The 20,014-nt window shown below is 61.9% G+C and overlaps 1 protein-coding gene and 1 long non-coding RNA gene across 2 annotated transcripts; one reads left to right on the forward strand and one right to left on the reverse strand.

Moving 5' to 3' along the window:
• The first annotated feature begins 1,188 nt into the window (after window positions 1–1,188).
• Window positions 1,189–14,129, forward strand: SPMIP6 (sperm microtubule inner protein 6). The gene is made up of 7 exons (XM_090037152.1): window positions 1,189–1,777; window positions 7,439–7,586; window positions 10,438–10,550; window positions 11,075–11,141; window positions 11,360–11,565; window positions 12,606–12,695; window positions 13,996–14,129. Exons 1-6 carry the CDS (start codon window positions 1,643–1,645, stop codon window positions 12,693–12,695), a joined length of 759 nt encoding a protein of 252 aa, XP_089893278.1. The 5' UTR covers window positions 1,189–1,642; the 3' UTR covers window positions 13,996–14,129.
• A 2,384-nt stretch (window positions 14,130–16,513) lies between these two features.
• Window positions 16,514–19,946, reverse strand: LOC149867924 (uncharacterized). Its single transcript, XR_016440934.1, has 3 exons — window positions 17,620–19,946; window positions 17,405–17,500; window positions 16,514–17,284 (listed from the first exon to the last, which is right to left on the reverse strand). It is a non-coding gene; the product is annotated as an uncharacterized LOC149867924 (long non-coding RNA).
• Window positions 19,947–20,014: the final 68 nt, after the last annotated feature.

The following is a 20,014-nucleotide window of genomic DNA, read 5'->3' on the forward strand; positions in this document are numbered from 1 at the left end:
GTCTCTCACCCCGTTCTCATTAAGAAACTGGGGGCTGAGGTGTAGACACCCACACAGTCAAATGGGTCGCCGACTGGCTGGAGGGCCGCACCCAGAGGGTGGTAGTGGATGGGTCCTTCTCAACCTGGAGGGACGTGGGCAGTGGGGTCCCGCAGGGCTCGGTCCTCGCGCCCGCACTGTTCAATATCTTCATCAGTGATTTGGACGAGGGGGTAAAAAGCACCTGCTCAAATTTGCTGATGACATTAAGATGTGGGGGGACGTGGGCACACTGGAAGGATGCAACAGGCTACAGTCAGACCTCGACAGGTTACAGGGGTGGGCGGACAAGAACAGGATGGGATTCAACACAGAAAAGTGCAAGGTGCTGCACCCGGGGAGCAAGAACCGGCACCATACCTACAGGCTGGGGAACTCCCTTCTCGGCAGTGCAGAGGCAGAAAAGGATCTTGGACATTACTGATGCCAAGATGAACATGGGCCGGCAGTGTGGGGACGCGGTCAGGAAGGCCGACCGCACCTTGTCCTGCATCCACAGACGCATCTCGAGCAGGTCCAAGGAGGTGATCCTCCCCCTCTGTGCGGCACTGGTCAGGCCGCAGCTGGAGGACTGCGTCCAGGTCTGGGCGCCGCACTTCAGGAGGGACGTGGACAGCATGGAGAGGGTGCAGAGGAGGCCACTCGCATGGTCAGGGGACAGCAGGGCAGGCCCTACGGGGAGAGGCGACGGGACCTGAACCTGTTCGGCCTCCACAAGAGAAGGCTGAGGGGATCTAGTGGCCTGTTACAGACTAGTCAGGGGGGACCAGCAGGCACTGGGGGAGTCCCTGTTCCCCCCGAGCACCGCCAGGAGTGACCAGGAATAGCGGTCACAAGCTGGCAGAGGGCAGGTTTAGGCTAGACATCAGGAGGCGCGACTTCCCGGTCAGGGCGGCTAGGGTCTGGAACCAACTTCCAAGAGAAGTGTTGCTGGCTCCTACCCGGGGGGCTTTAAGAGGAGACTGGATGAACACCTTGCTGGGGTCGTTTGACCCCGGTACTCTTTCCTGCCATGGCAGGGGGTCGGACTCGATCTGCTCAGGTCCCTTCCGACCCTAGAAACTATGAAACTGTGATTTTATGGTGCAATCGTTACTTTACACTATTCAATACGCATCTTGCACGATACACCGGTTGAATTGTCGGATATACAGAACGTGTAGCCGGGGCTGCAGCTTCGCTGGACTCTCTCCTTTAGGGCCTTGGAGGCAGGAGCTTCTCGGACTTCCCTGGGCCTCCCGGGGAGCCGCGGGCCGGTGCCCACTGTGCCTCGCTTCCCAAGGAGGGTTTCCCGGCAGGCCCCGGGACGAGCAGCTCGGGGCCTCGCCCGTGGGCCGAGGGACAGAGGCCGGAGGTGATTTAAGCCACTGTGACATCACAGGTGATGCGAGCAGGGCAGGTGCCCGGGAGAGGCTCAGGGACCACACGGGCGCTTGCCGTACCAGCATGAAGAGCTCCTCTGCCTTCCCCACCGGGCACAGCGGGTTGCAGCGGGTGGCAAGTCCAACGCCTTTGACTGCGGCACGAGGCCCCTTAGCTGCCGAAGCCGACCCCGCCGGGCGTCCCCGAGACCCGTGAAGAGCGTCCCGGGAGCAGCGTCAGGATGTTCCTCTTTGCCCGTAAAACCAAGACCCCCATCAGCACCTACACGGACTCCTACCGGCCACCCAACACCATGAGGAAAACCTTCCAGGAGCCTCCGATGACGCTGGTGAAAGAGAACAAGTTTGTGACCGAGGTAAAGCTTGTGCTCACACAGGCACGGGCCTCTGGTGACCCTCTCGCAGGGGGCCCCAGCACCCCGGGGTGCCTCGAGGCCCTTTCAAGGATGCCCGCTGTCCCGCACCGTCGCGGGCTGGCGGCAGTGTTGGTGGCACGAGAACGGCTCTGGTATTTCCAGTGCACGCTGCGAGCTGGCATTTTCTGAGGGGGTCTGGAGCCGGGCCGGGGGCACCTCGAGGCACGAAGGGTGGGGACCCGCTGGGCTCGGCTGTCCCCGCGGGCCACGAGCTGCACGCGTGGGACTCCAGCGTGGCACCCCGAGCAAAACGAGGCCAGACCTTGCCACTTGCTGCCTTGCTTGGGCAGCAGAGCCTGTCTCAGCGCCGCTTTACGCGCCCCAAACCTGCAGCTAGGCAGCGAGGCGCTCTCCTGCCGCTGGGCACCGGTGGCTACAGCGCCGGGGGGGAGCGGCCCTCGCCCTGGCTTTTATACAGCACTGTATACCAGCAGCTCTCACAGCACGCTGCTGAGGTCGCCGGTATTGGCGTCGCCATTTTGCAGCTGGGGAAACCGAGGCACGTGGCAGGGAAGCGACTCGCGCGCAGGCGGGCTGGGTGCACACCGGCACTGCGCCTGGGGTTGTTCGCTCCCTGCCGCGCGGGTCTCGTGGGCGTGGGCCGGGGCAACCCCCGTGGCCCAGGCAGCTCCGGCCACACTGGAGCAGCGGTGTCCTCCGGGCTGGCCACGCGGCGGGGCCCAGGGCTGCGTGCGGCACCCGCCTCGGCGCCATCCCTCGAGGGCCTGGCTCCATCTCCTGGCCAGAGGACGGCGGAGGCGGCAGACAGCTTCACCGGGGCCGGAGCTGAGCTGGAGACGAGCCGTGGCAGAGGGGCCAGGGCTGGGCACCGGGGGCTTGGCCTGGGGCGCGGCACTGCCGGCTCCCGACGGCCCCACGACCCAGACCCTGAGGTCCTGCTCCACACTGGCAGGACAGTCCGCCGGCTCCTGGAGGGTCTCCCCGCGTACCCCGTCTCCGCACGGCTCTCCCACGCGCTGGGCCCGGCTCTGCAGCGTTCAAACGCAGGGAAAGGCGGCTGCTTTCTCTGCCTGACCAACGGCTCCTGTCCGGTCCCTGCCTCGGCCATCGGCCACGTGAGCGCTGGAAGTCGCCCGCCTGAATCACGGCCCTGATGGTCGTGCGACTGGACGCACGCCGCTCCGCACGCGCCGATGAGACGGGAGGGGTCGTTCGGCCGAGAGTCCCGACGACCATGTGTGCTTGGGCTGGGCTGGCCGGGGGGTCACCGCTGGATGCGGCCCCGGGAGGTCTCTTCCAGCCCCGTGTCTCTGAAGCAGACCCGTCATCGTGCCTTCGGCCCAGGCCGATTGCGCGCGGGCCACAGAGGCGGGAGGCCTTTGTGCTGTTAAAGGAAAGCCTGGCGCCTTTCCCCTCCTGCAACCATTTGCTGACCCCCTCGAGTGGATGCGGGGGTCTGAGGGTCTCTTTCGGCAGCCCCCGTTCTCATGCAAAATCAGGCCTTCGGTGGCGCAGAGACAAAGTGCACCCGAATCGCCAGGGATGGGCACCGCTAGCCAGCAGTGAGCGACACGGAGATCCCGAGATCGACTCCCATGAGCCAAGCAGAAATACGGAGTCTGTCCGTGGAGCAGGGCTGCGTCTTCGAAATCGCAGCAGTCGCTGGCAGGTGGCCAGCCCGGAGATGAGTTTGAAGCCGGACATCGGCTGCTGCGGTCCCCGCGCTTTCCCCGTGGCAGGTTCAGGTGTGTTGCCTTCTTCTGTGCCAGGGTGAAGAGTTTAGATGATGCTTTCGTGCAGGGGGTTTTGGACCGATCCCTGATCCTGCCTCAGGCCTCTGCAGGTCCTTTCCAGCCGTACTTTCTGATTTTTATAAGCCGCCGGAGCCGCGCTGTGTCTGCCGATGGGGACCTCGGCAGAGGATGCCGGAGGAGCCAAGCTCTTATCTCCCATCTCGCAGCACCCCGTGCAATAACCTGCCGTTCTCGTCAGGCAAGCGGTACACACTTGATCGGGACTAGCTGTCCTGAGGCTGGCTACTCTTCCAAGAAGCTCCTCGGGCCCGGACGCAGCGGCCTACCTTCAAGTTAACACTGTGAGAATCCTACCGGGGCTACTGGAGTGCACGATGAGCTCAACACGAAGGTCTGCACGTGGCTTGGTGCAATCCCAAGTCTGCTCCAGAAAGCTACAAAGCCGCAGGGCATGTCCATAGGCACCGTGCTGAGGCGGTGCCCGGCCGACTGGGACAGACCGCCTCGGATAAACGGGCCTCGCAGGCTCTTCTGCACCTGGATTTTGTGCACGTTCCCGGATCCGGCCCAGCCGTGCACGTGGGTCCTGCACACATCCGGCTTTGGCAGGGTCAGGGGATCGTGGCTGCATAACACGGCTCCTTGGAAATTCACCGCAACAGGGAGGGCAGAACGCAGAGCCACCCGCTCCAAGCCGCGTGCCCTCCACCACGCGAGCTTAAGGAGACTCTTCCTCCGTGCCTAGCAATGTGGGGCACAGGACACACAGCTGAGCAGCTCAGGTTGTAGCCGGCACTGCACCGACCTCGTCACAACTCATACTGGCCGCAGGCGGAGGGGGAGAGAGGCTGTACACACTGCCAAGAGCGGCTAATTATTAATTGCCTAACCTCCTTCTTATCGCCAATAAACTAATTACTGTTAATGAGCAGTCGGAGCCATGAAGCCAGGAGAGGAGAGCTGCCACCCAGAGAGCAAAGGCACCTGAGGGCATGCTGCAAGCGGAAAAGTCCCCATTGCTGATGACCCTCTGCTGCGCTCCCAGCCGTTCGCCCTCTGTCCAGCCACAGTCGTGCTGCCCAGGGCATCTCGCCCGCCTGCACCCCCACCCACTGCCGACCTCCTTTCAAACGCCCAGCTGCAAGAATAGCATGTCCCGACCCCTGCTCGTGCCGTGTTGACGGGGCCTTCAGGAGAACCGAACGGTGGGAACGCTACGTGGAGCCACCCGTCGCCCGAATCCCAGTTCATCCACCGAGCTGGTCGTCATGGGGGTGACTGGGCACCGATACCCAATGGTATCACGGAGCAACCATGGGAGACGTCACACCTCGGCTGACCAAGGTGCCCACCTTTACATTTTACCGACACGAGGGCCGACCTGGCCGACTGTGACATCACAGTGATGCGAGCACGGGGAAGCTGGCGAACTCGGGACGCAGTCGGCGCTGGCTCCGGAAGCGTGGGCGGCCTCTTCCCTCGTCTCCCCCCGCGCCGCGACTCGGCGCTTCGCTCCGGTCACGCGGCCCCTGGCTCGGCCTTGCCCGCGCTGGGACGGCAGGCGTGGTCCCCGTCCACGGCCCGAGCACAAGATGTTCCTCTTTGCTCCCAAAACCAAGACGCCCATAAGCACCTACACCGAATCCTACCGGCAGCCCCGGTCCATGATGCACAACTATAAGGAGCCTCTGTCGAAGACGTGGCAGAAAAACAAGTTTATCACAGAGGTAAATCTCGCCCGTCGCAGGGTGCTGCTCTCGGGTCCGTGCCTGCCGGAGCTTCGCTGGCGCACGCGGAGGGCGGCTGGGCGCTGGGAGCGGGGGCTGGCACAGGGGCTGCTGGAAAGGGCTCTACGCTGCCTGGGGAGCCAACGCCGGAGGTCATGCTGGGAGAGACCGGGATTCGGGGACTCCAGGGCATGCAAGCAAGAGTCACCCAGCCAGGGAGGGAGAGGAGGCGTTGGGCTGCTGTCGTGCTCAACAAACACAACACGGCGGATAATCCAGGGTCAAGTCGCCCCTGCCCGATTCACACCACGGCTTTGAACAAGGTTCCCCCGGGAGAGGGGCCCGAGAGCAGGATGTCGGGCAATGCAACGAGGCCTTTCTGGTCTGCAGGGAATAATTAAATGTTCGCTGAGCCAGAGCGACCGGGCACGCTCCAGCGAGCCCGGTTCGCATCCCTGCACTCAGCAACGCGTGAGGATTGGGGGGGTTAAAGTGGAAGAGCTTCTGGTGGAGCGACAGAGGGAAGCGAGCACTGCTCGGGGCCTGGGGTTGCAGGTCTTGTTGCTTGCCCGAGGGGAAGTTTCTTTGTCACCGCCCCCCTTTGAAGTGACGTGGATGGGCCGACAAGGAAACAGCAACAGGCCTCAAGAGGAGAGGACCAGCGAGACCAGTGGGGGAAGGGGGAACGGGCATCATGAGTCCAGTAGCTCAGTGCAAGCACAGAGCCCAAGTCTCAGGTGGTGAAACTCCTGGAAGCGCCCTGGCATCAGAGCCAGATTTGCAGGGTGCCGCTGACCCACGCACCGGTGGCTGCAGCAGAGGCAGGGCGTGGGGAGCCGTGGCGCTGGCCGACAGATCCCCTTCCACTGGGGAAGGATGCTCTCAAAATACACCTTTCCCTCTGAGAGCCCGGCAGTGCAACCTCCTGACTGCCCGATGCACTTTGGACAGGCCTGGGTGAGCACCCGGCCAGGCAGCTCCGTCTTGCTCGGGACCCTGCGGACGGACCTCACAGCCCCCGACGGCTCCCAGATCTAATGTCAGCGCTAATAATCCTTCCAGCTTCCCCACCCGCTTTGCAACCACGAATTCATTAAGCTGGGTGCTTAATTAATCCTCGTTCCCTGCCATGCTTGTTCTCCTCCTCCAGCCAGGCTGCATATCCCATCCCCTGCGCTCTCGCTGTGCAGCGAGCCACGTCCTCAGGGGTCTTGCAGGGAAATGACAGCCATTTCCATCTCCGTGTTAAAAAGGAGTCCAGGGGAGGGCATGACGGGCGCCACAGAGCTGCTCTCCCCGCTGAGGTTACCAAGCCGTGCTTTCTTCCTGCAGGTATCTCCTGGGCTGAGGAGTGTTTGAGCTCCCTGGCCCACCTGCCATGGATGGAGAGGCTGCAGAAGGGGCTCCAGGCTTCACGTTTGCTGTGCCAGCTGCTCCTCTCCCCCTGCCTGCGTGTATCCCACCAGCCTGCTTTGAGCCAGGCTGTTGCTCTTCGTTGTGCGCTGCTCCCTTGTTGAGCTGGGGAGGAGGAAGGGGGAAGCTTGCGTGTCACCCTGGGCTACCCGCTCCCAGCTGCCAGGAGCGCCTGCTGCTGCGTTTCTGAGCTGCCCCTGGGCCGCGAGCCCTGCCAAGCCAGCTGGAGAGCTCCAGGTGGGGTCCGGCCGCACGGCCTCGGGGCAGGGCCTGGGATCACTAGCGGCACGCAGCAATCCCGGGGGGGACCCCTCAACTGCTCGGAGCCCGTCAAGCAGGGGTTGAGACATTGCCCGGAGACGTTCAAGAGCCAACGCGGTTGCTCCGGCGAAGGGGGAGAGACCGGGCATGTGGCTATTTAGCAAACACAGCGGATAGAGGGGCTGGACCCTGCCCCATTACAGACCAGAGCCAGTCTCCAGCAGGAGCCAGCACATCGCCCTGTCCCAGACAGCTCGCAGGCGCTCCCTGAGGGTGGGTGCAGGGCAGCAGGCACGCGGGTGCGTCTTTTTGGTGGGTTGGAGCGATGCAGCCCCAGGGAAGAGGTGCGGGACAGGGCAGGACCTACACGCACAGGGTGGGGAAGCGCCGAGAGATGCTTCTGGGGGAGCCTGCCTAAAGGAGCCGGTGTACGCAGGTGCAAGCGTCCCTAACTCATCTCTGTCCCCGGTGCCTGTTGTCTGCAGGGATTAACGATGCCCCGAGTGGAAAATCCGGTGAACCAAGCTCACCTGGAGAGGATGATCAAGCAGGCAGTGCAGGAGTATTCCTACAAGAGCTCCATAGACCCCACCGCTTATCGGCCGGACAAGTACTGGATAACCAGGCCCGAAGGTACCCCTTGCCCATGCCCCACTGCCAGCTCCCAACGCCTCCCTTATATCCCAGCGCCCAGGCCCAGAGGCAGAGACGGCTGAAGCCCCCCAGCGGGACCGAACCGAGTCCCCGCCACCCATTTCGGTTTCTCCAACGTAGTGCTTGGCCATGATGCTTCGGCTTGTACCCGCGGTGCCTGGGACTCCGCTGGCGTCTCCCATCCAAGCGCCAGGGACGCTTGATGCCCGGGTGAGAGCCCGCACCCCGGTCTGGGCAGGGAGGGGAGAGGAAGGTCCGCCGCACTCTCGAACTGCTGGAGAGGCCACGTCCGCCCCGTTCGGCTGGGAGCTGCAGGCGCCGCGACAAGATCCCTCCTGTCACTTGGCCGTGGGGATACAGAGGGTCCCTCTTCCTCCCTCCCGTCACTGAGCTTCTCCCCTTCTTTGCAAGGTTCATCTCCCTCCTCCAAGTGGGGAAGAAAGCTTGCTTTCTTTCCTCGATGGCACCCACGACCTGGCTTCCTCGCACCCCCCGCTCACTGCTTCTCCTTGGTGCCCTTCCCTTGCGGGCACGCCGAGGCGGTCAGGGCTCCGGTGCTGGAAGGTGATGGGATGGTGGCTGTTACAGCCCAGCTAAGCCTCCAAAACAGGCGCCCCACATGAGGGCCCAAGCGACCCCCACAGCTCCTGGTAAAGCCAGGTGGCTGCATGCAGACTTTGGGCCCAGGTGCAAAAGGGGGTCCGAACCGCTGTGCGCTCAGTGGGACGCGGGTGCCCCAATGTGGGTCCAACCTTTGGGACCGAAGCTCCGGCTGCGAGGTTCGGAAGTCCTGCTCCGGCTCCGTGCACCCCACGCTTCTTCAGCCACTGAGCAAGGAACGGGGTACAGACATGGGGCTCTGCTGTCCCACCAGTCCTGCTCATAGCCCTTTGGTTCCCCCGGCTGCGAGCAATGCTGGAGGGTCTCGCAGGCAACACGGTCCCTATGAGCTGTGGGTCGGGACCTGTGCCTCCCGCTTCCCTCCTCCCGTGCCAAGGGGATGCATGCAAAGGAGTCTGTGCCTCCCCTTAGAAAAGGTGCCATAGCCATGCCAGAGATACCAAAGCATCTCCTCCTGCTTCGGGTAAGAAGTCACACACTGTTCGACTGCATTTCTGAACCCTGCGCTGACATACTCCTGCCAGCTCTGATGAGGGACAGGGCAGCCACCACCCACCATAGCCCAGCTTTGGATGGGAAGCAGACACCGCAGAGGCAATGCAGCGGGCAGAAGGCACTTCCCACGTCCCAAGCATCCGGCCAGGCTCGGTTGTCCAGGTTTTACCCAGGCTGCGATCGTAGACAGGGCTAATGTGAGCCGTGGCTCTATAGACAGGGGCAGGGCGAGGAGGGGGAAAGAGGCAATATCCCCCCGGCATGCAGCACTGAAGGGCCAATACTGCATCCAGGTCTGTGCCCCGTGTTTTTAACGGACCTAGGAAGGATGCAGCCAAAAGCCACCGACATGATTGCAGGGCTGGAGAAAACAGCAAGAGCTCGGCCTCTTTAGCTTTAGACAAGATCAAGAAGAGATTTGATTGCAGAGCACAGGCGAATCTGGCTGCTTCACAGGGTCCAGCTCCTGGCTGCCCTGCGAAAGCGAGGGCTTGCGAACCAGCCAGCGTATACAGAGTGGCAGCAAACAGCTGGGCAGGGCCACAGACGGGCTCCAGATGTTGGTGGCACCAGAGGGTGTTTCTCCAACAAGCTGCAAGGGACCACCAATGAGCTCCTGGGAAGTAAAATCCAGAGCAAACAGCTGAGGAGCTCGTCTCTGAGGGGGAAGCGCCACGTTGCACTTAGCCCATGCTAAATCTGTGGCACGTTAAGGGTTAATGCCATTTCTTGCTGCACCACTCCAATTTGCCACTAGAAGGCTGGTGAGCAGGGATCTGGCTGGGAGCGATGCATCCTGGGATGCTGGAGGACTGCAAATTGCTGGATTTATCTCCAGGGAGCAGACTGAAGTGAGCCTAATATGAGCTGGGGTAGCACAGCCCAGAGTTAACCCTCACGTGATGTGGCATCACTTTGGGACTCTCAGAGGGCCTTTAGCATGAGTTAATGAGCTTTAATAACGGTCACAAACTCCTGCAAGACCATTTCAGGCTGGACATAAGGAAGAATTTCTTTACTGTCCGAGCCCCCGAGGTCTGGACCAGTCTGCCAGCGGAGGTGGTTCAAGCACCTACATTGAACACCTTCAAGAGTAAATTGGATGCTTATCTTGCTGGGATCCTACGACCCCAGCTGACTTCCTGCCCTTTGGGCAGGGGGCTGGACTCGATGATCTCCCAAGGTCCCTTCCAGCCCTAAAGTCTATGAAATCTATGAAAATCTAATATGCAGTCGCTCACGTTAAGTGCCCGTAGTGGGGTCCACGGGCAACATGTAACTTCACCCTAATTCAGCCACCTGCCATGAACCCAGCAGGTTGCAAACCTCTCACTTAGGAATGACCTGGGTTATACTGTATCTCATGAGCAGAAATGACTGGGAACAGAAATGCTCCTTTGCCTGGTGGCAAAAAGCAGAGCAAGACCCCGCAGCCAGGCCCATTCCAGTAAGGGGCGACAGACTGACCACGGAGGGCGACCAAGAGCAGAGTGGGGGGTCCCATCGCTTGATGACTTCAAGGCCGGGGGCACATTTCCAGCCAAGGTGTGCCGGGCTGGCATAAGCTATGGGGCTCGATACCGGGGTTACCAGGTCTCACGTGGGTTAGACCAGAGGCTGGATCCTAGGACCTCAGAGCACCGTGGAGCTGCAACTGCTGCTCTGCTCCTTCCCCGACAGAAGACGTGCGTGTGTCTGCCCGCTTGTCTTTCAGAAACTTACAACCCGATTTTTGTGAAAGGCGACCGGTTCGCGACATGGCGGACAGGACCCTACAACAGTGCCAGCTGGAACAGATACACCACCTACCTGCCCCGGCTGCCCAAGGTAACCCCCTCGCCCTCTCTAGGAAACCACCGAGCTACCCCGCCATGGAGAGGGGTCTCCTTGCACGGCTATGGGGGTGTCAGCCCGGGGGCTCTTCTAACAGTCCCAATGCGAATCACCCAGCTAAGCCCACTCCCCAAACCATAACTGTGACATCTCATTCCCCACGCCTCAATTTAATCTAATACTGCTTCTCACTTCCACCGAAGCATCTCAAGGCAGTAGGGCAGCAAGTACAATTACCCCAGTATCCCAGATGGAGGAAAAAGGTAATGCCCGCTGATGGAGCTAGAGGCCTTGGTGCTTGTGAGGATCTAGGTCTAAGAGCAACGATGCCCTTCAAAAGGAAGACCACGTTTTCCCACATCACCAGTTAGCCCTTGGACTGGGAGTTGCCACAGAGCGGTCGAGGAGGCAAGACAGCCCCTCACCTCCCCGAGCAAAGGGCCCTGCCCCTGCAGACGACCCGAGGGCTTTGCCTGTTAACTGGACGCAAGCAAAGGCTCTGAAATCTTTCCTCCCAGGAAACCGAAATGGAGACCCTTCTCCGGGAAAGGTACCCTCCGAAGCCCGACCAGCTCAACAATTATGGTAATTGCCCTGGCTTGGCCTAAACCCTAGCTGCATTGGAGGGGTCCCGGTGTCCTAGCCTGTGACACGACTAGCGCACGCACACCTCACTGGGACTAACTGGCGGGCATCGTTTGCCCCAGTTGCTGTGGGCTTGGTAGCGGGGTGTGGGTGGGCCAAGGATGACACGTGCCCACGTGTCGGGGCTGCAGGCTGCCACGAAACCGGTCTCGTTGCAGAGCGGGAAGTCGTGGTCAACATGCTGAACAGCTTGTCGCGGAAGCGGCTGCCAGCCCTCCAGCACCAGCACGCGGTGCCCGGGAGGCGGCCCTTCCAGGGCTACTACAGCCCGTGCACGGGCCGCCACTACTGCCTGCGCGGGATGGATTACTACGTGGACGGAGCCCCCGACGAGAGGCGGCTCAGCCAGCTCGTGGAGAAGATTGTAAGGTTCGGAGGCTGCGCAGGGGACCCGCAGCTTCCCCTCTCGGCCCGGGGAAGGGAACAGGGATGCACGGAGAAGGGGCTCTGCTGGGAGGGCGGTGGCAGCCCTGCTCAGGGCTTTCCCCCCGGGGCTCTGGAAGCCAAGACATCTGGGGGAGGCGCCGGCCCATCGGTTCCTGCAGCGGGGGCCGGAGTAGCGATGCCGACCGGGCGTAGGGCAAATGCTGCACCAGCTCAGTTGTCCAAGCCGCTTAGCCAGGCCACCGGGTCAGCTGCGTCTCCAGTGCCCTAGCTGAGAAGCCCCTGGGGATCCCCTCTGGCAGCCCCCGGGCTGTGGGGAACCCGCCTGCCACCCTCCTTGATGCCTCGGTGGCGGGTGGGAAACACCCTCCACCCCATTGCCTGGGATCCAAACAGCATCCCCCATAGCTGGGAAAGGGCCAGGAGAGGCTGGGAGAAGTGGGGGGGCTGGCAGAGGGGTGCCCCCATTGCCTCCTAGAGCCCCCCATGGGCGGGTGGGCAGAGAACTGACGCAATTCATTGCAGCCACCGGCTGCAAGAGTCACGACCGAAGGCAACGCTGAACTTGCACCCAGGAGACAGGAGCAATCCTGGCCAGGACGAGGCTGGGAAACCTCCCTTCTGCCCCGGCCGGCACCCAAGCACAGCCCACATTCACAGCGGGACAGAGGGTGCCAAAAGAGGGGACCCCAAAAGCCCCACGCCAGGCTGACCCACAGACTGGAGGGCAGGGCGAGGAGGGGCAGTTACTAACGGGGGGTTGATCCAGGGGCCTGGGGAAAAGCAACGCGCTAGAGACGGGGGCAGACAGTGGCCATGCACCCAGGTGAGACTGAGCCCCATTGCACCGAGTTGGAAAGCCGCCTCGGACATTGCGCTTGTCCAAAGAGAGAGCTCAGGCGCAGCCAGGCCTGCGCACCGGGCCGCTGCAGGGCTCCAGCACACGCCCAGCACATACCTGCCCCCGCGCTGCCCCCACGTCACCACCTGGGCTAACACGGGCTCGCCTCTGTGTTTCAGGAGTATCCCATACTGCGACAGCCGCCAAGAAACGACGTGCTATGCACCTTTGCACAACCCGCCGCCATCATCCCCGTATACGAACCTTAAGTAAGAGCCTTACCCCCGGGTCCGCTGGGAGTGGGGGGCACAGGGGTGCCACAAGGTCACGTATTTCCCCGTGCAGAACAGCCCTGCGCTTTTCCCTATGACGGGCCACTGCCGTCAAGTCGGGATTTCAGTAAGCTCCAGTGGCATGTATGATGGTAGCCCGGCGAGGCTCCCAGGGACACGAAGCCCCTTTTTACCGGGCAAGCCCCTCTGATACGTTTGCTGGCGGGAGCGCCCAGCTGCTAACCTGCGACCTGTGCTCCCCTTCCTCTTCTCTCATCATTTGTCCCATGGGTTTCATCGTCAGACCTTTAGCGGCTGCCCTCCAGGTACTGAGAGGGGCTCACAGGTCCTAGGTCCACCACCACCATAGAGCAAATAGGCCCGTGTCCCACCGTGGCAGGGAGCAGACACGTCAGGGGAACAGCATGAGCAAGCAAGCAAGCAGAGAGAGCAGAGCACGGCGGCCCCATAGAGACTGACGTCTGCATGCCGTGCTGGTCCCTGCAGGTTGCTAATCTGCCTCGTCCCTCCCCAGCCCGCCAGCCGTACCTCTTAAATCTCTGCAAATTTACTTTTAAGGTCCTTCCACCCAGTTGGCAGCTCTGCCCTGGGACGGGCCTTGGGAGGCCTGTTTGACGAGATTAGCCACAGCCAGGACTTTGCTCTTCCGGGCTCAGGTCCAGGCCTAGGGACCAAGGAACCAGTGAGATCACGAGATCGTCTGATGAGGCTGAAGCAAAGACACAACACACACACCACTCCCATGCTAGATGATGAACCTGGGGTTGTCTTGATTTGCATTCTGGTTTCAGAGCCTTTTTTTCCTGAGCTAGGAAGGCGAGAGAGCCGCTTTTTAAAAAACCCGGAAGCAAACGAGCTGAGATTCTGACCCAATCCCGTGACTCCAGGAGCTGGGGATTCACGAAACCTGCCCGGTAGCCCTGGGGTCGGCGATACTAGCACCGGAGGGGCATTGCTGTAGCTGCAGGCACGTGTGGAAAATACCGGTCCGCTCCGGTGCGCTCTGGGGCCTGCTCCGAGCTGAGCACAGGCAAGACCCTGCTAGCAAAAGATGTGCCACGTCCTTGCCCTTGGCCCTGAACATCCCTCTGCTCCTCTCAAGTCGGCCCCCTGGCCCGGCCGCCCTTTCCCAAACCCAGCAGTCGGTATTTGGCAGCAAGCAGGTGGAAGCACCTTCCTGCCGTCGCTCAGCAAAGAGCAAGTCCAGGCTCCGCGTCCCGGGGGTTGACAAGGGAGCGCCCGCAGGCTCATACGCCTCTGCTGTCTCCTCTCCCAGGTGGGACACGAGCCACTTCAAGACGACAGGAGCCCAGCGGGGCAGCTACGTCATTCATCCCGAATTTGTGTCCGAAGTCTGTCCCGCTCCATCGTATTGGTAAAGGGCAGAGACAGGCTTCCATTAAAACCGGCTATGGCAACCGGCGCTTTCCTCGGGCCGTCTGTGAGTGCCCCTTTGCCCACCCCAGTGAGGGGGGCAGCGCAAGCAGCTCTGCAAGACCTGCCTCTCGCTACGAGACAGCCTAAGGGCAAAGCCAGCCCCCGGGACAGAGTCTGGGGAAGGCGCCAGCTCCAGCCACAGCATTTGGGGAGCAGCGGGGCCTGCACAGAGCCCTCCGAGCCGGTCCCCAAGGGGTTTGGGAGTGGTCGACACACTGCCCCCAGGCCTGGCTAGTTACTGAACAGGTCTTGCTCAGCCAAAGACCTTCCCCCTCGCCCACCACTGGGCTGGGCAGCCCCTCTTTGCCGCTCCAATGTCTTTGCACGGATGGTGACTTTACTAACTCGGTGCAGTTGGTGCAAGAAAAGGGATTAGGGTCTCAGGGGAGACCGAGGGCTCCAGCAACCCCCTTTTGAGACCCCGAATTGGCAGCTGCCTTTTTTCCAGAAAGCGAACAAGCTCATTCCAGAAGGTGAATGGGACGTGTCGCTAACTAGTCACTGCCACCCGTTTCACTATCGTTATCTATGCTCACAAGCACCTTGCCAGGACATCGTGGCTATCACCAAGCCCCAGAGGCACTCAGAGGCTGCAGGCAGCAGCAGTAGACCTGCAAACCCCGGTGCTGCAGGAGCAGGCTGGGGGACAATCCCATGTGTCCCTTAGCTTTCCCTTACAGGACCCTGGAAGCGCTGGAGGGACACGCGAGGGGCACACGTGACCCGCCAGGCGCTTCTGCTGGTGCGGAGAACTCGTGCCCGGCGCTGGGTGCGAGGGGATTAGCTAGGCAGGGATGCGCGCCTGGCTCTCTTCCCCCTTCCCAACAAACTGGACCTAGGGAAACTAGGAGGGTTTTCTGTCTGGCTTCTCCGAGATGTGGGAGGCTGCATCAAGGTCAAGGCTGGGCTTGCACTCAACACAAGCCTGCTCGGTGCTGTCCGGAGGGACGTCCCTCCGCGCGGGTGTGAGCGTGCCGGAAAGGACGCGGGCCCTCACTGGGAATCTCGCCCGTCCCCCACGGTGCAGCCAGGGAAAGGGGCCCAAACCGAGCATTGCCGGGCTGGTGTCTGAAAGGGCAGTGTTGCCACTGGGCGACACATGTTCCCGAGCAGACCTGAGGCTCTCCAATGACAATGGGGAAACTGAGGCACAGGTGGGGTTATAAGAAGTCAGTTGCCAGCAGGGCCGACACAAAGACGCCCAGAGGTTCTCGAACTTCCAGTTCTGCAAGCGGCGACCGGCAACAGACAACAGCAAAGCCACGTCATGGACGGAGGAGGCAACAACCGACTGCCCTGGCGAAGGACGGCCCGGCGTCCCCGGTGTGCTCGGCAGGGACCCGGGAGACGCAGAGGCGATTCCTTCCTCCATCACACACTTCCCGAGTGCCCGGCGCATGCCCCGGTGGCCTGGAGTCGGGCACTAAATACCTCTCGGGGTCTCGGCCCAGCTCTACCTGTGTAAAATGGAGCGAGCTAGGCTCAGTGATGTGGGGTAAACCAGCCCCATAATAGGGCGCTTGTACGTGTGACGGGGGTTTACTCCCCAGTAGAGACGAGAGTCTGTTCAGACTATGGGGGCTGCAGAAGGTGGATGGATCCAGGCCTTTGCCTCTCTGTTGACAGACTGCACTGGGCTGCCTTGGATCTTACAAAGTGGACACCTCTAACAGCTGCTCTTCACCACGGACCCGGCCCTGCTTCGACCGTAGCAAACCTGCCGCAAGCTCTGGGGCTGCCAGCCTAGCACCGTCTGCCGGCAAGAGAGCAGGCGAAGGGGCACCATTAGACGCAGCCCATTAGCACAGCTGGAAATAGAAGTGATAAGCGACAAACACATTCGGCACCTCCGACTCATTCGGGTTTGCCAAGCTGTGCCAGTAAGAGCTGGCCTCTATCTAGGAACCAAGCAGCTGAGACGGACTGGAGGAGGAGGAGGAACATGAGAACGAGCCGTAGCACCAAAAGCCCTGCTAAGCCCCAGGCTCAAGGGAGAATAGGTTGGGTTGTTTTAAACAGAACAAGTCCTCGCCACCCCCAAAACATTGCTAAAGGCAATGCGAGCACAGGGGGGCACGTGGCGGGAACAGGATGGGCACAGGAGGCAGCAGGTATTAGGAGTGCACCGGGGCAGCTGCGAAGCAAGCCTGGCTTCAGCAGCTGTGCTGGGGAGAAGGCCAGGGAGGCCGCATGGCTGCACGCCTGGCTCATCCAGGGCCTGGCCGAACGCACGCCGACGTCAATGGGAGTCCGTCCTCCGGCTCCAGGGAACTCTTAATTTGGGCTGAGAACTGCACATGCCAACAACTTTGTGACTTTTATCGAAAAGCCTCTCGATAGCTATCCCTCCCCGTAGACCCAAAGGTGACGTTCTTCCACCACCCCTCCATCTCCCCGGTTGCCAGTCAAGGATTTCAGAAGCGTTGAATCAAGAAGACGAGTTTGAATCCGAGTCCTTCCCAGGCTGTCAGGTGCTGCCTGTCCCGGGCCAGGCTTAGCGCTGCCTCGCTCTTGCAAAGTCCCACTAGCTTTGCTTCCCTCTGAGCCTCCCATGCTTTGAGTGGCCTGCAACAGCAGACACTTGCTTCATTATTAACCCATATCCCATTATTTCCAAACCTGGCAATTGGTCCGAGCCCAAGGACAGGAGTAAGCCAGGTCCCACTTTTTTTCCAATGCCCAGCACAGCACCTCTGCCTGGCCACCGCCACCGCTCATCGTGGCTGGGCAGGCGGGGCTGGAGCAGGTGCTGCAGGGACCTCAGCCCCGGAGGTGGGGTGGGCCGGGGCTGCATGCTTCGCCTTCCAGGAGCCAAAAGAAGCTGCCACCACCGGGGCTGCAGGGAAATGGAGCCCAGCCACCCTGTGGCCCCAGTCCTGGACATGCCACGTGCCCGACTGCACCTTTTACAGCGTGTCAAACTGCACGTGCATTTGCAGTGCTAACTCCAAAGTGCTTTGAAGGCATTTGAAGTGCTTCGGTCCATCCGCACCCCTTGGCTCTCCCCGTGTTTCTGGCTCGGGCCCTTTCACTCGCACTGAGAGAGGCAAAGGAGGATCTTGGCAGCATCAGACCGTGATAGCGCAACCTCTCCTGTGGCTGTGTCCAGCAGCAAGACAACGGTGGCCCTGCAGAAAGACCAGGAGTCACAGCTTCTGGCGGTTGCCCCTGCTAAATGCCCTGTTCCTGCCCCTGCCACGGGTTTCCATGGACAGTTCAGGTGCGCTATTCCCCTCCAGGCTGGGTACCTCATTGCCGTATATTTTGCACGACTTTAAAGAAACGCGAGAAACAAAGGTGCTTGCAATCCATGTCGACGGCTGCCTGCTAATCTCCGGGGACACCTACGCAGCAAAACAGAGTGCCAACGTTGTATGTGTGGCAGCCCACCTGAGCTGGCTTCTGTCTACCGGGCCTGGGTGCCAACAGCAGGAAAAGCACAACGCACCACCCGTGAACCCACCTGGGGGCTGCATGGGCTATGGCTTCTCCACTGGTCTGGGGGCCTGAGCCAGCAAGAAGGGCCCCAGTTTGACAGGACTGCTGATGTGCACTGCCGGCGATGCAGCCAGGCCCACGGGCACCTGCCGTGCTGGCCACGAAGGTCTTAGGCCTTGCCTGGGTTCCTCCGTGTGCAGACAGGGAAAGCAGCCGCCTCTTAGTGGCCTTTAGAGATTAATTCTGCTCGCCTGAGGAGCGGGAACTCCCCAGCCATCGCATTCATCAAGCGTGGGTCTCAAGTCGGCACTGCCACCACTGGCCCCCTCTCCTTCAGCTGCCAGCTGCCTGCCCACTCCCCCTCGAAAAAGCAACGCTGTGATTTATAGGAGCCTGTGACGCCTGCCGAATGCAGCCAGTGCCTTGGCGCGGGGGCGGGAGAGCAGTGAACAGGCTGTTCTCTGGCAACTACAAGTGCACGTGCCAGCCCCTCTCCTGGGGCCGCGGGGGCAGGTGAGGACGAGGGACGCAGCTAGCGGAGCTCAGCAACGAGGTCGCCTGCACTGACACCGGCCATTTAAGTGCTACGGGCCCAGAACATTTTACGAGAGGCAGGGGGACCCCGGGGAGAGGCCAGTCCTCCATACCATGATGCTTCAAGAGAGCATTATCCCAGCTTCCCAGCTCTGCAGTCCCCCCGTCAGAGCCGCGTCTCCAACAGCACGCCTGCAACGAACCAGGCCGGGGGACGGAAATCAGCCCCGCTGGCTCCGATTGAGATCTGAATGGCATTGCGTGCCCCACGAGTCCCGTAATCGCCCTCCAACGGGAGGATCTCGGCTACACGCCGGCGGTCTGGAAATGGGGGGCTCCTCCCTAGCACGCTCCTGCATTGCGGGGGGCAAGTGAGACCTGGGGGCATCCGAACCCTGAGCCTCCAGGCGTGGGCCTGCACAAAGGATGCCCACCAAAGCGGGGAGGATACTTGCCAGCTGTAGCGCCACATGCGGGATTTGCACGATTGTGCTTTGCTCAGTTGGGAGCCTTCAGAACTGATCTGGCGAATCTGGCGTGGAGTCCGGAAACATTTCCAAACCAAACAAAGCCCAGCCCCGTTGAACTCGTGATCGGTCTGAACAGCCTGGCGCTGAGCAGCACCAAAGATCTTGCCCCTGGGAATCAGAAAATGCCACTTGAGGTTTCTCCATCAGGCTCCTGCAGGGTCCAGCTCCCCCGGACCCCGTCTTGGCCTCTTAGAGCCCAGCACGCCCCGAGCTGGACGTAGCAGGCGTGTCCCTGACGACAGGGTGGGTGCTGAGGGCACGCACACGTATGCGTGCAGCTTCCCAGGATCGGGGCCCCACAAACAGACCCGGAGAAGCTCCCGCAACGCTGGGAGCGCGAACCGCACGCTCCAGGGCATCCTGCCTTGCTCCGGGGGGTCTGGAGCGCCGTAAGCCCACGTTCAGTGCAAGATGCCCGCTGCTTTGGGGTTACCCAAAACAGTGCACGCAGGCCTTACCTGGCCGAGCTTCATTTCGCCACTCGGCACGGCCGGGGCCGCGGAGAACTGCCCCCGGCGCCAGGAGAACGGGAGCAGGACAAGCTGCAGCCCACGGGCTCTCGTGGCACCGCCGCTCGCGGCGCTGGGCAGCGGGGCAGATTCGAAGCTTGCCTGTAACATCCCCGCTCAGCACAAGCTCCAAACGCCCTGGGCCACCGGGACCCGAGGGACTGTCCCCACCAACTGGATTAAGGATCCCACCGGCGTCAGGGCTGTCTGGAGGCTGCGGCTCCTGCCCCTCTGGCCTTTTGCTTCCCAGCCCACCTCTTTTTAAGTCCAGTTTGGTTTTTCTCCCTGGGCGGGCAGCTCTGGGCTTTACCTTCCCCAGCCCCCCCAAGCTCAACACCCATCCGCCCGAAAGCACCAGGGCACAGGATCTGGTCAACCCCGTCGTCCACTGAAAATTTCGGGGAACAGCTCGGTCGCAGCAGCGCCCCAAGTTTGGGGGCCGCTACCCTCCGCCTTCGGCGCTACCTGCATCTCTCTGCACCTTCCTCCCCCCGCTCGTGCAAAGGGCACGGGCCCCGGCCGGCCGAGCCAGCCCTCCCCTCGGCGCGGCCCTCAGCCACCCGCCACCGCCCCGGCGGCCCTGGGACTGCCGGCCCTCGGCTCGGGCGCCAGAAGACGAGGTTTCGGCCTCCAGCAAAGGGTGCCCGAGCCGGCTCTGACCCCGCGGAGAGCCGGACGCGGGTGGGCCGGGGCCGGAGCCGCGCCAAGCGAGGCGGCGAGGCCTGCCGCAGTCGCAGGAGCCAGGCCGGCGACCCGCGGGAAAGGGGCGGCCGCTCCCCGCGTCGCGGGCTCGCCCCTCAGAGACCGCGCTGAGGCGCGACCGGAGCGGGCCCGCTCGGCCGGGGCG

This window comes from Crocodylus siamensis, chromosome 3, assembly GCF_052110815.1.
Source record: "Crocodylus siamensis isolate JL-2025a chromosome 3, ASM5211081v1, whole genome shotgun sequence".
Taxonomy (NCBI): domain Eukaryota; kingdom Metazoa; phylum Chordata; order Crocodylia; family Crocodylidae; genus Crocodylus; species Crocodylus siamensis.

Excerpts from the sequence above, each read along its gene's own strand:
- SPMIP6 (XM_090037152.1), top strand. The coding sequence starts at position 1,643 with ATGTTCCTCTTTGCCCGTAAAACCAAGACCCCCATCAGCACCTACACG. Across the intron at positions 11,142-11,359 it reads CGACCAGCTCAACAATTATG|AGCGGGAAGTCGTGGTCAAC; the intron begins GTAATTGCCCTG and ends GTCTCGTTGCAG. Across the intron at positions 11,566-12,605 it reads GCCAGCTCGTGGAGAAGATT|GAGTATCCCATACTGCGACA; the intron begins GTAAGGTTCGGA and ends TCTGTGTTTCAG.